This window comes from Macrotis lagotis, chromosome 6 (genome assembly GCF_037893015.1).
Source record: "Macrotis lagotis isolate mMagLag1 chromosome 6, bilby.v1.9.chrom.fasta, whole genome shotgun sequence".
NCBI classification, from domain to species: domain Eukaryota; kingdom Metazoa; phylum Chordata; class Mammalia; order Peramelemorphia; family Peramelidae; genus Macrotis; species Macrotis lagotis.
The window spans coordinates 17,130,183-17,144,564 of NC_133663.1; the positions used below are offsets into that span (position 1 = coordinate 17,130,183).

General features: G+C 37.6%; 1 protein-coding gene and 1 long non-coding RNA gene across 6 annotated transcripts in view; one reads left to right on the plus strand and one right to left on the minus strand.

Moving 5' to 3' along the window:
• Positions 1-14,382, plus strand: part of LOC141490668 (uncharacterized) — a 127,842-nt gene that overhangs the window by 65,144 nt on the left and 48,316 nt on the right. The gene's annotated exons all lie outside the window — the stretch shown is intronic.
• The window catches only part of VEPH1 (ventricular zone expressed PH domain containing 1), a 199,281-nt gene continuing 185,356 nt past the window's right edge, over positions 458-14,382 (minus strand). For 3 of the 4 annotated variants that reach the window (XM_074190815.1, XM_074190816.1, XM_074190817.1), the window contains exons 13-14: positions 10,618-10,754; positions 458-6,964 (exon numbers count right to left, since the gene is read on the minus strand). In XM_074190815.1, coding sequence (XP_074046916.1) covers positions 6,728-6,964; positions 10,618-10,754 — 374 coding nt within the window. In that variant the 3' untranslated portion in view covers positions 458-6,727. Of the gene's footprint in view, positions 6,965-10,053; positions 10,755-14,382 lie in introns of those variants that run through there. The other variant, XM_074190818.1, reaches the window with a different exon arrangement.

Sequence of the window (14,382 nt, forward strand, 5' to 3'; positions counted from 1 at the left end):
AACAAAAATAAAGAAGGCGAATGAATGTGAACAAACCCAAGTGTTTAAACATATAGATATATGTATAAATATATAAACATATAAATAATATTACATGCACACACACATAGATGTGTATATATGTTGAAAAAATTAAAAACAATTCAAGTTCAAGTCTTCCTTAGTTCAGATCTGGTACTCTATCCATTATGTCACTGATTGCCTATAAAAAGGCAGGAGAAATGGGTATGAAAGGAGATGAAACTTGGATAAAAAGGATTTGTATGTGAGCATGCAATCTATCTATATAAATATAGACACTCATGTATTAATATACGTACACTTCCTCACATACACATGTAAATTATATATATATATATATATATATATATATATATATATATATATATATATATATGTCTATCCTAATTTAAATGATACTTCTATTAGTAGTAAGGAGATACACACATAAACAAAGCTCTGTGTTAGCCTGAATGATTAAATTTCATTTCAGTAGAATACACTACGGGTGGTTTTGTCTAAAAAAAAAAAGATAACCCTTTGAATCTATTCCCTGTTTTAATCTTGGTATTTATGAACTAGTTGGGAAAGCAGAAACCTTATTTTCTTTCTTCTGAGAAAAGATATTTAAACCAACCCCTCTCTTTTATTTGCATACCATAGACTGAGGAAAGAGAGAACTGAATACTCCCCAAAGCATTCTAGTGCATAGAGGGAAATTTTGGTCTTTTCAGATCATGTAGACCCCTCATAGAATTTCTCCTGTCACCATAGAACCCTGGCCTGTCCTATATTTCTAAGTGGTAGAATACCCACAAGGGGGGGTATATGTATTTATAGACATACCCCATAAATTATCCACATACATTGCAGCACACATATGAATGTAATTCATGTACTGTCCATAGGCTTACATGTGCACACAGACTTTTTGTGCAGACATGAGGCAGATGACAAAAAAAGGACTGATTGCCACACATTTATGACCACCTGGGATGGGCACCACTTCTTTGGGTAATCCTTGGATGCCCCACTGCCTCCTAAGACCTCTTTTGGGGGTTGTTTCATTTTAACATTCTCTCTATGGTCCTGAACAAACTACTCCCACAAGATTACCCATCTTTGTCCTTTGTAGCTGCAACATGTGTAGACATGGATATATATATGTAGACATCTATATTTTGATTTCATCAAGTCTATGTATGAACTTCATGTTTTAAAAAAATCTTACATATTTTTGCACAATACTCTATTTTTTCCAATTTTCTAATACTTTATTTTCAAAGTGAACAAAAAATATATGATGCATAATGTATCTATATCTAGACTGTAGATGCATATATCTATATTAAATATACATATAAATATTACTTTTTTTAAATGTGAGGAATGTTTATAAAGCAAGCTAAAACAACAACAAAAAACCCCATTATGTCTACTCAATCTCAACCCCTCCCCAAGCAAAACAAGCAACTCTAATTAATCCTCCTTACTCAAGCTCTGTCCATCCCCTCCCTCACAATACTCTTCTGGAGGACCTTTCTAAAGGGCTTTCTTATTTGATTAGCTTTTTAAAAAGGGAAGCTAGGTGACATGTGAGTAGTTTGCCAGATAGTATCAGGCAATCATGAGTTCAAATCCCACCTTAGGCACTTACTAGCTGTGTGACCCTGGTAAGTCAGTTGATCTCTGTTTGCCTTAGTTTCCCCATCTGTGAAAATAATAGCACCTACCCTCCAGATTGTTGTAAGGATCAAATGAGATAATATGTAGAGTATTTTACAAACCTTAAAGTTCTTTCTCTCTCCCCACTCCACACACACACACACACACACACACACACACACACACACAAACACAATTTCTTTTGCCAAGTTATGAATTCATTTAAACATTGTTTTCGATGGAACTCAAATAATTTTGTTGTTAAAGGACAGTGAAAATGTGTTTTTGTTCTAAGTATTATAAAGTTCAAGAAGCAGTTTCCTAACAGAAGGAAACTACATTAATTAGTACAATGTGTCCTGAGTATCATTTTATGGAAAAATGCTCAAGAAAGTTGTAAAATTTCATAGAAATTGTGTTCTCAAATTTTGTTTTTTTGTTGATATGATGTGGAAATTGGAAGCAAAGTCTCATTTAGCTTAAACCCATGAGGCATATATGCATGGGTAACATTCCCAGGGCTATCCACAGTGGGATTGACCTTATGAGTAGAGAGAGAGTGGACAGCTGCCTATGTGGTAGAATCAGAGGAACTTTGCTCCTCTCAAATCTACTGCTATTTACTCTTTTGTGGTACCAGAATTTTCAAACTACTTAATACTTGGGCCCTAATATGTTGAAGATGTCTATTAAAAGTCCATATACTATAAAGAAGGGGCCCCACATTGAACTATACAATAGAGAAAATATATTTAATCGCAGAAGATCCTTGAATGAATAGGACAAGAGAAATAAGCTTTAACAGAGGGGGCAGAGGCAGGAGGATCAGGAAAGGTGTCTGGTCAAAAAGACATATTCAGGGGACATGCCAGAGTGGGGAGAAAGATGGATAAAATGGAGCCCCTTGGGACTTGCGGATATCCAGAGGGAGTAGGGAATACAAGAAGGAAGAGGAGAATGGAAAAAAAAAACACAAAAGACACTTTGTTGAGGTCCAAAGCCATTCTATAACATGACCTAGTCAGTGCTACAAATCCTTGGGACCCTTTTCTTGGAATATGGTTTTCCATTGGTGATGATGGGTAGATAATGTGTAGATCTGACTTGACTTTGACCTTTTAGGAATGACCAAATTTAATTTGCCATTATCTTTTGAATGGTAAAACCAGCCTAGGTCTCTAGCACTGGGGAAAATGTCTGAGCAACTGATATGATGATTTTTCAGTTTGTTTATTTATTATAAACAGCATCAGAGAAAGTACAATAAGTCTAAGAAGGGCTTTAGTATTTCTCTACTAGGAAAGGGAAGTAAGCAATGGAAGGATTTAAGACAAGGTTAAGCAAAGAAAGGATGCTGGCATTTCTCAGTTTGTCCACATGATTCTGTCCAGAGAAGGAATAATTGTGGAGAAGTGTGAAGTGTACAGAATTAGTTCTTTAGGGGTACAGTGAACCGTCTGGACTGTGAAGGTCTAGAGGAGGGACCTGACTCTCTATAGAAGGGGTCATTATCCTTCTTTTTGTCATGTTAGAATATTTAATAAAACAAAAGAAAACTTAGTTCCAAAATCCCAGTTTGAGAATCCTTTCTTTAGAGACTCTCAATTTTTTCCTCTAAAAAGGAGCCCTCATACTTAGTGAGATACCGTACATTTGAAACATCTGAAGAGGCCTCTGAGTAAAGGGACATTCACCAAAGGAAAGTTAAGTTGACTATTTATGGGTTCTAGTATGATTTCTTGGCTTTTACTGCCAGGAACAATGAAATCTGTCCTATCTTTGATATTGTGTTACCCTGCATGCTTGAATAGGGATCTGGGGCTTTTTTTCCCCTTTAGTGATGGTTCCAATTCTGTCATTCCTAGGGGAGAGCCAGGGGAAGGGAAAAAAGAGTTAAAAGTATCTCAGTGAGAGGTTTCCAAGGCTGACCTTGGACCCCGAGAGATCAGGAATTGGTAATAAGTTACTGATTATATTGTGGGGCCTTGCACACAGAAAATCAGCCTAATTAATTCAGGAATCTAGTATTCCCCATGTGTCTTTCCTTCTGTCTCCATCTGGGAACTTGCTATTGTGTTCCCAACTAGGGAAAGCCTGCATTGGACAAAAGTATACCCAATGCTATTCTCATGATAACAATATTCAAGTGGAGCAGTATACATACAGATAAGGAATTACAAAGTAATTTGGGGGTATAGTGGAGATCACTGCCTTCATTTAATTTCTACCATCAAAAACTTGTATTCTATTAGGGAAAGACACACGAGGTGCCCAAAGATAAAGGAATGCAGGATAACTTTGGGGAGCAGTAGGGAAAATGATGGGGAAGATCAGGAAGGCTGTTATAGGTCTGGCATTTGAATTTAGGTTTGAAGGGAGTTGGGGCTCAGGTCCTCACTTCCATTAAGTAAGTTGCCCCAGGCTTTCTATGAAAAAGAAATTTCAGAATGAAAATAAAAATGAGAACCACTTGAGTTTCTGTTCTAACTTAATTCAAACCAATATTTTGTTTTAAGGTTCAGAAATGTTTACAAAAGCAGTCTCTGCCCAGATCAGGATCAAGAATGGCAACCCTCCTCTTGGGACATAGACCGATCTCAAGTTGAGCCTGGCCAGCCACAGCAGTAGGAATTCAAGTAATAAATACCAAAGGGGAGCTGATTATTTGGAGATCCATAGTTTGATTCTGCTGTCTGGGGAGCCAGCTGATACTTGGAAATGCTTTCTATCAGTGTGAAACCAGAACTCTCACTCAGACTTTGCCCATGAACTCCTCACTAGATCTGCTTTAAAGACAAGGAGCTTAGTGTTGGCCCAAAATGTGGAGGCAGTCTGGTAATGAAATCACAGATCCTTAGTAATAAGTCACAGAAAGAATTGTTTCTCTCATGGTCTCAATTGGCAAGACCATTGTCTCCATATGACTCTCTCTCTCTCTCTCTCTCTCTCTCTCTGTAAATCAGTAAACTGCTAGGATTTCATTGCTATTTTTCTACCTTGTCAAGACCTGAGCATTCTATTGGCACTGGAATCATAAATAATGCCTGCAATGTCACTGAATACCATCTTAATATGGGTTAGCAATCCTGGTTTCAACATTTAGGACTGTGCTATTAGAGATTAGAACTACTTTAGTTAATTTCATAGATTCTTCAACAAAGAAACACAAAGTCTATGTGCTTTTCAGGGAAGGATTTTTTAAAAAACAGAAATTGAAAATTATCTTTAAAAATTCATGTGTATTGGCTCAGATTTATAGTTTCATGGGGAAAAGAAGATGGTGTTGATGGGGCATAAAGGATTCCTCAAAATGGGATATTTTTATCAAGATAACATTCTAGAGGTCAGGGACCATTGATGTTACTGTGGGTATACTTTCTTATACTCTGGGATATAGCATGGGACAGTCAATCAACAAATATTGATTGATTAGGCACTTTCTTAGGTTTCAGCACAGGGGATAAAAGGCAAAACCAGTTACTACTCTTGAGGAATTCACTATCTATTAGAGGAGATGGCATGATAAAACTGATACATATGAGGTAAATGGAAATACAGCTAAGGAACTAGACTGGGAAAGGCGATATGTAGCAGATGGTGTATTATCTACCACCTACCAGGACATAGAGGTGAGGGGCAAATTGTAGGCTTGGGGGATGGCAACTGGAAATGAACAGAGTCAAAAGATGGCGTGTCCTATGCAAGGAACCACGAGAAGGCCAAGTCACTGGATCATTGCAAATGTGGACAAGTATAAAGTGACAGAAGTCGGGAAAGATTGGAGGGGCCTTAAAAATCTAAACGGGATTTTGTATTTGTTTCTAATCAAAACTGGGAGCCACTGAATTGTTGAATGGGGGTGATATGGTCAGTCCTTGTTGAATTCAATTGCTGCTTTGATTCAATTCTATAAACTCTTGCTTGAAATATATAAACTTAAAGCAACTGGAAAAAAATCTCAGAATGATGAACATTCAATTATATACTTGGTTGTGTGTGATGACTGTTTAATCCTCTATTAGCTACATTGACATGAAGGGAGAAGGAACATGAATAAGCTCAGAAATACCATTCTAAGTGACAGCTTTTCCTCTGGTGTCCATTAATCCATTTCTAGAGATCATTTTCTCAAACAGTTGATAATTAGAAGGTGGGTTTTATTAGTTCTTTCCTGTGTCAGGGGAGCTATAAACCAGAGCTAATTAAATAACGTCTGTCTGAGAGTGATCTCTCCCTTTTGCAAATTTTCCTTGAGCAATGTGGTTAGAGTTTTTCTTTATTCCTATCATGGTCTATTTTTGTATCAAGAGCTCTATTTAATAACCACTTTTAAAAATGCCTCCTGTATGCCAGTACTATATTGCAGATACAGAGACAAAATTCAGATAATAAAATCCTAATAGGGGGGTGTCCACGGCGTATGTCCATGAAGATAGATGAGCAAATATAAACTATAGAGACTAACTAAAAAGTAAATACAAAATAATTTCAGGGAGGGACAGTAAAGAACACCCTTAGTAAATGAAGAGGGATCAGGGAAGATCTCTTACAGAAGGTGGAGCTTAAACTGAGTGCTAAAGGGCAGCTAGGACTCCAACTGTGTTATATATGTCTCCTTGTTCATGTTGCATCCCCCCACCTTCTCCTGCCTTCCATCCCTGCATAGATGTAAATTTATTGAGATTTAATTGAGTGGTTTCTTCTTACCCTCAGTTCATAAAACAGTGTCTTTCATGTAAATGTTTGCTAAGTTGAATCGATGAAAATTAACTCAAGTCCACTTTAGGTGTATTTTCTTAAGAATTCAACATTGTCCAAAAGGTCCTTGAATCATTGGTGCTTGCCATTTCCTGCTCCCACACCAAGAGTTTATTTCAAAAGCCCCTTTTCCTTGTCGTCATTAAGCAACCTTGTTCAAAGATTCCAGTTTGTTCATTTTGGTGACCAACTTCTTGCCAACAATAGCCCCTCCGGTATTTAGCAATGAACTCCAGGGATGGTTGAATGTATCCCTTTCAGTTGTCTGGCAGAAGATGCAATGAGCTATCCCATGCAAGGTTGGCTATAGGTAGGTGGTGGCTTCTCGACTCTCTTTTTCTTTGGCCTGAGCCACTGCCACATTAATACACTGAAGCCACTCTTCCGCATTCTTTTCATCTTTGGCCTTGAAGACATAGGTCTTGTTGTCAGTAAAAATTTCAAAGGCCCGGGGAAGACTCCGGTCCCTACGTTTCTTGGCCACAATTTTGACGCTCTGGACTTTGCTCAGTTCGATGGGGCAGTCTTCCGAATCATCTTTCTGAAATACACAGGGAGCAAAATGTGAGGCAAGTCCTAAAGTAAACAGAGATTCCAGGGTGTGGGCGAATTTTGGAGAAGGGTCAGGTAGGCATTTTCCTCTTTTTCTCATGCTTGTTACAAAAAAGGGGAAAGACTGTTGGTTTCACATCACTGCTTTTCTGCCACAAGGTTCCCTGGAGGTCAGTTTGGCCAACTCTCTCTTTACAGAGGTCCAGGGAAATTACTAGACCAAGGTCACACAGGTATTATGGCAGAACAGGGATTTGTATCCAGGTCTTTCATATCGCTTGCCCCATACCCACACTGATTCTCAGCATTGTGTCAGTCAGGGCAAGATATAAGTGGGGAAGTCAATATGGAAATAGAAATATCCATATTGATACCTTGAAGTGTTCATTTCCTATTAATAAAATAAACAATTGTTTCATAATTATTTTATAATGCCATTGAGAGAAATACTTTTACATCAGCCCCCTGATTCTTGGGTCTTAGCTTTTTATAACAGAGCAGGAATGGAGCAGGAGAACATTTATAAAGCTAGTGGATAGGGGACTTTGAGGAACAGAGGGAAGGGAAAGTATGTCTTCTAGCTTTCACATGACATTAGTAAAGAAAAGGATTGGACTTGTGATGCTGGTTGAGGAAATACCCTTTATCTACGTAGATGGGGTTCTTTTCTACAACTTAGTCTTAGAGAATTATCTAGGGGCACAGACATTAAAGTGACTTGCCCAAGATCACAAAGCTAGCATGTCTGTCAGAGGCAGGATCCAAACCCAGGTCATCCCAACATCAAGGCTAGTTCTCGATCTACAACACTATGCTGCCTCTAATATTTTATGTTGATTGTCAAATATCATCAGTACAATAAAATCCCCTTATTTCAGATTCTTTATTTGAGAATGTATCATAAATTACAAGAGGCTAGGCTGACATTTTCTTTTGCACCATCTGTAAAAAAAAAAAGATGTTACTGAAAATATTAATATAAATTGGAAGACTTTTTTTTAGTTTTTTGGCAAGGCAAATGGGGTTAAGTGGCTTGCCCAAGGCCACACAGCTAGGTCATTATTAAGTGTCTGAGACCGGATTGGAACCCAGGTACTCCTGACTCCAGGGCTGGTGCCTTATCCACTACGCCACCTAGCTGCCCCATAAGTGGGAGACTTTTAAAGAAGAAACTGTTTTTAAGGCAAAGGATGTTAGTGTCATGTATTTCAATCTAAACAATGCTTATATCAATAAATTTATTGAAATCTATTCATTAAAGCAGTCCCTTTAAGTATTTCTACTAGATAATTTTATTAATGTACCAGTTTCACTATATACTTAAAAGTAACAAAATTCCATTTCTTTGAAAGCACTCTTTGATTTGTTTTATGTTTTGCTAATGTGGAATGAAAGTTCAAGAGAAAAAGAGAAAGGGAGGAAAAGACAACATCTGAGCTACTCTAAATTCTTGCATTAGTTTTTCAAGAAAGGGTTAATCAGAATCACTGAATCACAGAATCACATGGTTGAACAACTATTCAGTTTGGCATTTTTGGTTCCCAGTTTCAGTTTTCTGTCAAACATGAACATTCTTCCCATCGCAGGCTAGAGGCTTTCATAATGCTAATAAAACTAGAGAGGGTCTGCTGATTGTTGGTAGATTAGCAGGCCACTTGAGAGTAGAAGTATTTTGCTGTGGTCCTTATGTAACCCAATATCATTTTCTAAAGTATCAACCATATATTCTATTAGATTATTGCAATATTAAATCATTATTTTATGATAGGATTTAAAATTAATTAGCCAATTATAAAATATTTTCCATAAAATAGCAAGTAAAGATTAAAAAAAAGTATCTTCCCAGTCTTTGTTAGAGATTAGGAAAATTGCATTTATGAATTGGATTTGTTTTCCATTAAGAGCTATAAGGAATCACAGCCTCATGAATAACATGTATAGCATTCTGCACCTATGGACCCCTGCTGCTCCAAGGAAAGGAGGGAGGAGAATTGCCCTGTTTCTTCCAAAACAATGATTAGTCTTTATAGATGCATAGCATTTGACTTGTTTTTTATGTTCATAGGGCTATTTTATTTAAACTTTTTTTTTTTTACTAATGCCTTTTGTTTTTCTGTTTCTTCAGCTAGGTCTGTAATGCTTCTCTTCCATTTCCTTCCTCCAAGACCTTCCATTTCTCAAAGAATCAATAAAATAAAGAGAAAACAAGTACTTTAGTCAAACTAGCCAGCACATTCAGAACGCCTCATAGCAGAGAGAATGTCCCCCAGCTTAGCAAAGATGGGAGGGAGGTGTATTTTTTTATTTTTTTCTGGGGCCATGTTTGGTCTTTATAATGATGCAGTGCTGAATAATAATAATTAATGCAATTATTATTATTCTGTTCATTTACATGCCACAGTCATTGGTATGTTTCAATCTTGGTTTTGCTTACTTTACCCTTCCTCAGTTCATGGAAGTTTTTCTTTGTGTAGAGGGAACTAGTAAGTCACAATACACACAATGTCAGATTTTGTTTTGGGAAGATCTGATTCAAATTTGACCTCCTATACATGCTAGCTGTGAGAACCTGGACAAATCACTTAACTTATATCGACCTCATTTTCCTCATCTATAAAATGGGGATAACAGCTATTGTGAGGATCAAATGAGACAGTATTTTAAAAGTTGTTTAGCATAGTGTCTAGCATACGGTAGGTCCTTAATAAATGCTTGCTTCTTTCCTTCCATGCTGTTCTGGAGCCTTCATATTGATCACATGACCATTTTAGAACCCTCTTTAAAATGTTTCAATGAAGAGAAATATTCCATTTTAAAAAAGGTGTTAGGGGCTGCTAGGTGGATAGAGCACTGACCCTGGAGTCAGGAGTCCCTGAGTTCAAATCCGGCCTCAGACACTTGATAATTACCTAGCTGTGTGGCCTTGGGCAAATAACCCCATTGCCTTGCAAAAACTAAACAAACAAACAAACAAGCAAACAAAAAAGGTGTTGCATAAAGTTACTAGGAGAGCTCTCCAGATAGCATCAGAGCTCCTCTCCAAAGGGACAAAAATAATCTCCTGAAAAGCAGATTGCAAGTTGAAGAATTCAGAGCAAGCTTTGTGGATAAAGTGTACATTTTAAAAGGGTAATGTTGCTACGTATAGCATATTAATCCAATTCAAGTGCAGAATTTGGAATCATTCAGACATGGACTACTTTAGCTGCTAATATTTTTTTTTCTCATTTTATAATTGGGGAAACTGAGGCAAACAGGTGGGTCACAAAGTAGTGAATTTTTCTTAGTCATAGAAGTTCTCAAAGGTCATCCATCCACTTAGAGGAAGAGAAATTGTGATCTTTGAGGTAGCAGGGTCCCGTTGCCCCCCAACCATGACTCTTTCAAGTTGTACAACGTATAAAGGTAGACCCTAGGAGCATTTGACTGATAAGAGGAGCTTAAGCTATATCTGCGACCTTAATCAGGACAGGAGAAGGAAGTCAGTCCACTCTCCCACCAATATCCCAGAGAGGCACCTCAGATTAAAAGGACATTACTAAACTCTTCGACAGGGAAGAGACACTAAAGTGCTTGGCTGGTCAATGGTTTTCCAGGGGTCAGTACAAGTATGCAGACACAATGTAAGACTTAGAAACTCACCGACTTTCCTTTCCTAAACAGGAGTTGATTACCGGCCAGAGTAAAATAACGGGTTTTCCACCTTTTAATGAACTTCCATCTAACTTGTTTCTCTTTCAGTTTTCCTTCCATGAGAGGTTGGCCATCTTGATTTACAACTGGGGAAGGTGGAAACAAAAAAGATTATCAGGACATTCATTTCCCTTTATTTTGGCAGGAAAGCAAATGTCTTAGCACCCTACAGTGAACCTGAAACTCAATAAAACAGATTTGGGAGAGTCACCCCATAAATTATGAAACCAATTAAGTTTCTCCCCCAAACTCTACAATTCAGAAATGATTAGAAGAAAGCATTGAAAACCCTTTATTGGTATTGCTGTTTTATGGCCCTGAAACAGCATTGGTCTCAAATGACATCATAGGAGTTATGAGTTTGGGGTTCATGGCTAATTTTCTGGGCATCAATTAACTCTGATTTCAGTTTTCCCTTCTTTCAGCTAGAATAGCACTGACTTAGAAAAGAGCTCTCAAAACCATTCTAAGCACCTGAAATCCAAGTTCCTGACACTGTGCCATGAGTAACTGGCCATGATTTGTGACCTAGGCCCAGTTTAGGAATGAAACTCTAAAAGGCCAGGAACTCAGAACAGCTTCAACAACCTTCAGTAGGGTATCACAAAATACATTCTCCTTCCTCCTCAAAGTTATACAATGAAGCTACTGAAGCAAACCAATTTGCCATATGTAATTACATTGCAATTCTGTGGTCCTAAAATGAGATTATTTTGCAGTAAGGAAATCGGTTACTTAAATGCAGAAAAAAATGAAATCCTTTGCTTCATGTAGAAATGTTTTATCTATATAGTATTTATTCATTTAATGGGCTTGGGTTAAACCAGACCCTAGGCTAGGTTGATTGGTATTCCAAAACAGAAATGAAGACAGTCCTTGCCCTTAAGATATTTTCATTTTACTGAAGAAAACAATAGCAGTAAAACACACTAAGTAAATACATAGTGTATACAAAGAATTGCTCCTCATCAGGGATGTTTGTATTATTACCAACTTTTACCTTGTGGTGCCAGATTTACCCATGATCTCATGGCAAAAGTATCAAAGGAAGGATCTGAATGTAGTTTTGTGTTCAGACCTCTATCGCTTATATCATATGATCTTCCTACTATAAGACCGGCCTATATTCAAAATGAAAGTGTTGGCAAGATTTTCAAAGTCATGAATTCAATTATAGTTTAGGTTAAACTGCACTTTTTCACTCAAACACAGCAGGGATGTTATGTGTTATCTTTCTCCTCCCTCACCAGTATTATAATAGGTCCCACTCTAATAGGCCGATACTATCTCATGCACAACTTCCATCATTTTCCACTCAGTAAATATAGTGTTTTTGATTTCTGGACCAATTGTTATTTGGAATTTTTAGGTCAAATGAGAACCTAACGGCAGAAAAAATGGCTTAAAGATAGGTTTAATTTAAATACTTGGAAACCCTAATCTCTCCTCTCCCCACCACATTTCCTCCCCCTCCCCAACCTTTTAAAAAGCTGGGAAAGGGGACAGATTTCCACAAACCAATCTTCTTTCCAAAGTGATATCCATTAACACTACTTGGTTTCCTGTTGCTGGGGTTATAGACTCAAAGATAGATCTAATTTCCCTGTCATTCTTTCTACCGATAGTTCTCTGGGCACCAAAGTCCTTGTAGAAACCAAATTCCTCTCTTTTTCAGCCAGTTAAAGAAACAAGGAGTGATTGTACCGGTCACCACTTGTGCAAGTTTCAGATTTTACTTCTTTGGGGAATTTCTTAAGAGAGGAAGGAATGTCATCTGACTCAGGCAGATAACTAGCATGTGATGTTTAGGAGGTTCATGGCTCTAATCTGGGACTGTCTGTTTGTGAAATCTTGAGCTAATCACGTCATTCCTCCATGGTGTGTGTGGGGGGGTAGTGAGGGGGGAAGAGATTGATAACTGCAGAATATAGATCTTTCCATGTATTTGAACCTCCTAACAAGTAAAGTAGACACTTCAGGTCCAGGTGATAGCTGCCTCATCTTATAGATGAGTTAACTGAAGGTTGAGTGATTTGCCCCTGGTGATACAACTAGTGAGGCAGATTCTGAATCTGGTTGTTCTTGTCAGAGGACATGGGTTCAAATTCTACTTTGGTCTGTTACTATCTGTGTGACCAAGTACAAGTTCCTTAGTTATCTATGGGTTCCTCAACTGTACATTGGCAGTGTTTTTGATTGCCTCTAAGGTCCCTTGTGATTTTAAAGCTATGATTCTATGGCAGTGAATATAGCAATTTTTTTTTTGGAAATAAAACAAAAATTTAGTAAAAGAAGTTATAACACATAAGGAAAGGATAGATGGGGGGGAGAGAGAGAGAGAGAGAGAAGAGCCAAGCATCGTTGGCGGAACCAGCAAGTCAGAGAAGACTGTGTCCCTGAAAGGGAGTCCAACTCAGGTTTTTATGTCTTGCCTTTCATCCAGAGGGCAAGAGGTGAACCCCCCCACCCCTTACTGGATTGGTAAATAAGGCAGTTTATAACTAAATATAACTCTAAATATGCTAGCATCATGCTAGGTGCTAACCTATATTTCTAATTCTAGCTGTGTAATGAGACAATAAACCATTAAGTACTTAAAACATTAAGATAAACACTGTCTGAGAGTATGAATGGAAGCAAAAAGAAAGATAGCCCCTGCCTTCAGCAAGCTTACATTCTAACCTGGGAAAAGAATACATAAAAAGGAGATGATAAACTGGTGGGTGTGGGGAAAGAATGAAGGTACATGATGAAGTCTGGAGAATTAGGAGTGGAGTAACAAGAATAAATAAGACTTGGCATAGATGGATTAGGGTACTTCCTCAAAATAGAGGGTCCAGGGAAAATTCCTCAATTGGAGATGAGGATCTAGGGGATAGAGGGATCCTCTTGGTAAGAAGGATGCTGAAATGGCCATCTTGTAGGTATTTCAAGCTCAACACTTCCAAAACAGAGTCCACTATCTCTTTTTTTTTTTGAATGAGGCAATTGAGGTTAAATAACATGCTCAAGATCAAACAGTTAAATAAGTATTAGGTGTCTGAGACTGGATTTGAACTCAGGTCCTACTAACTCCAGGGTCAGTGCTCTATCCACTATGTTGGCTAGCTACCCTGAAGCTCATTATTGTTTATCTAAACTCTTTTTCTGAACTTTCCTATTTCTGTTGAAAACAGGCATTTATTAATTTCTTGCTGTGTGTCAGTAACCCATGTTTGTAAACCATGACTCTTTACCTTATCTCACTCATATCCAATCAGTTGCAAATCTTATGTAATTCTACCTCTATAACATCTTTATTATTTAATTTTTTTCTAATTACATGCAAAGATAGTTTTCAACATTCATCCATTTGCAAATTTATGAGTTCTACATTTTTTTCTACCACCTTCCCTTCCCTCCCCATCACAGAGAGTAATCTTGTAAAAGATGTACATGTATAATCATGTTTAAAATATTTCTACATTAGTCATGTTGTGAAAAAGGAATCAGAAAGGGGAAAAGTGAGAAAGAAAGGAAAAAAACACAAAAGAAGCAGAATCTGATACAAGCTCAATATAAGGACAAATTTCCTAAAAATGGGAGCTATCCAAAAATAAAGGTAATTTTCTTTATCCTTGGAGGATCCTTGGTGGAAGCTCGTTGGAGAACTGTTTTTGGGTGACTCCCTACCTTAAATCTCATTCTTCTACTCATCTTCTTAAAGCTCTTCTT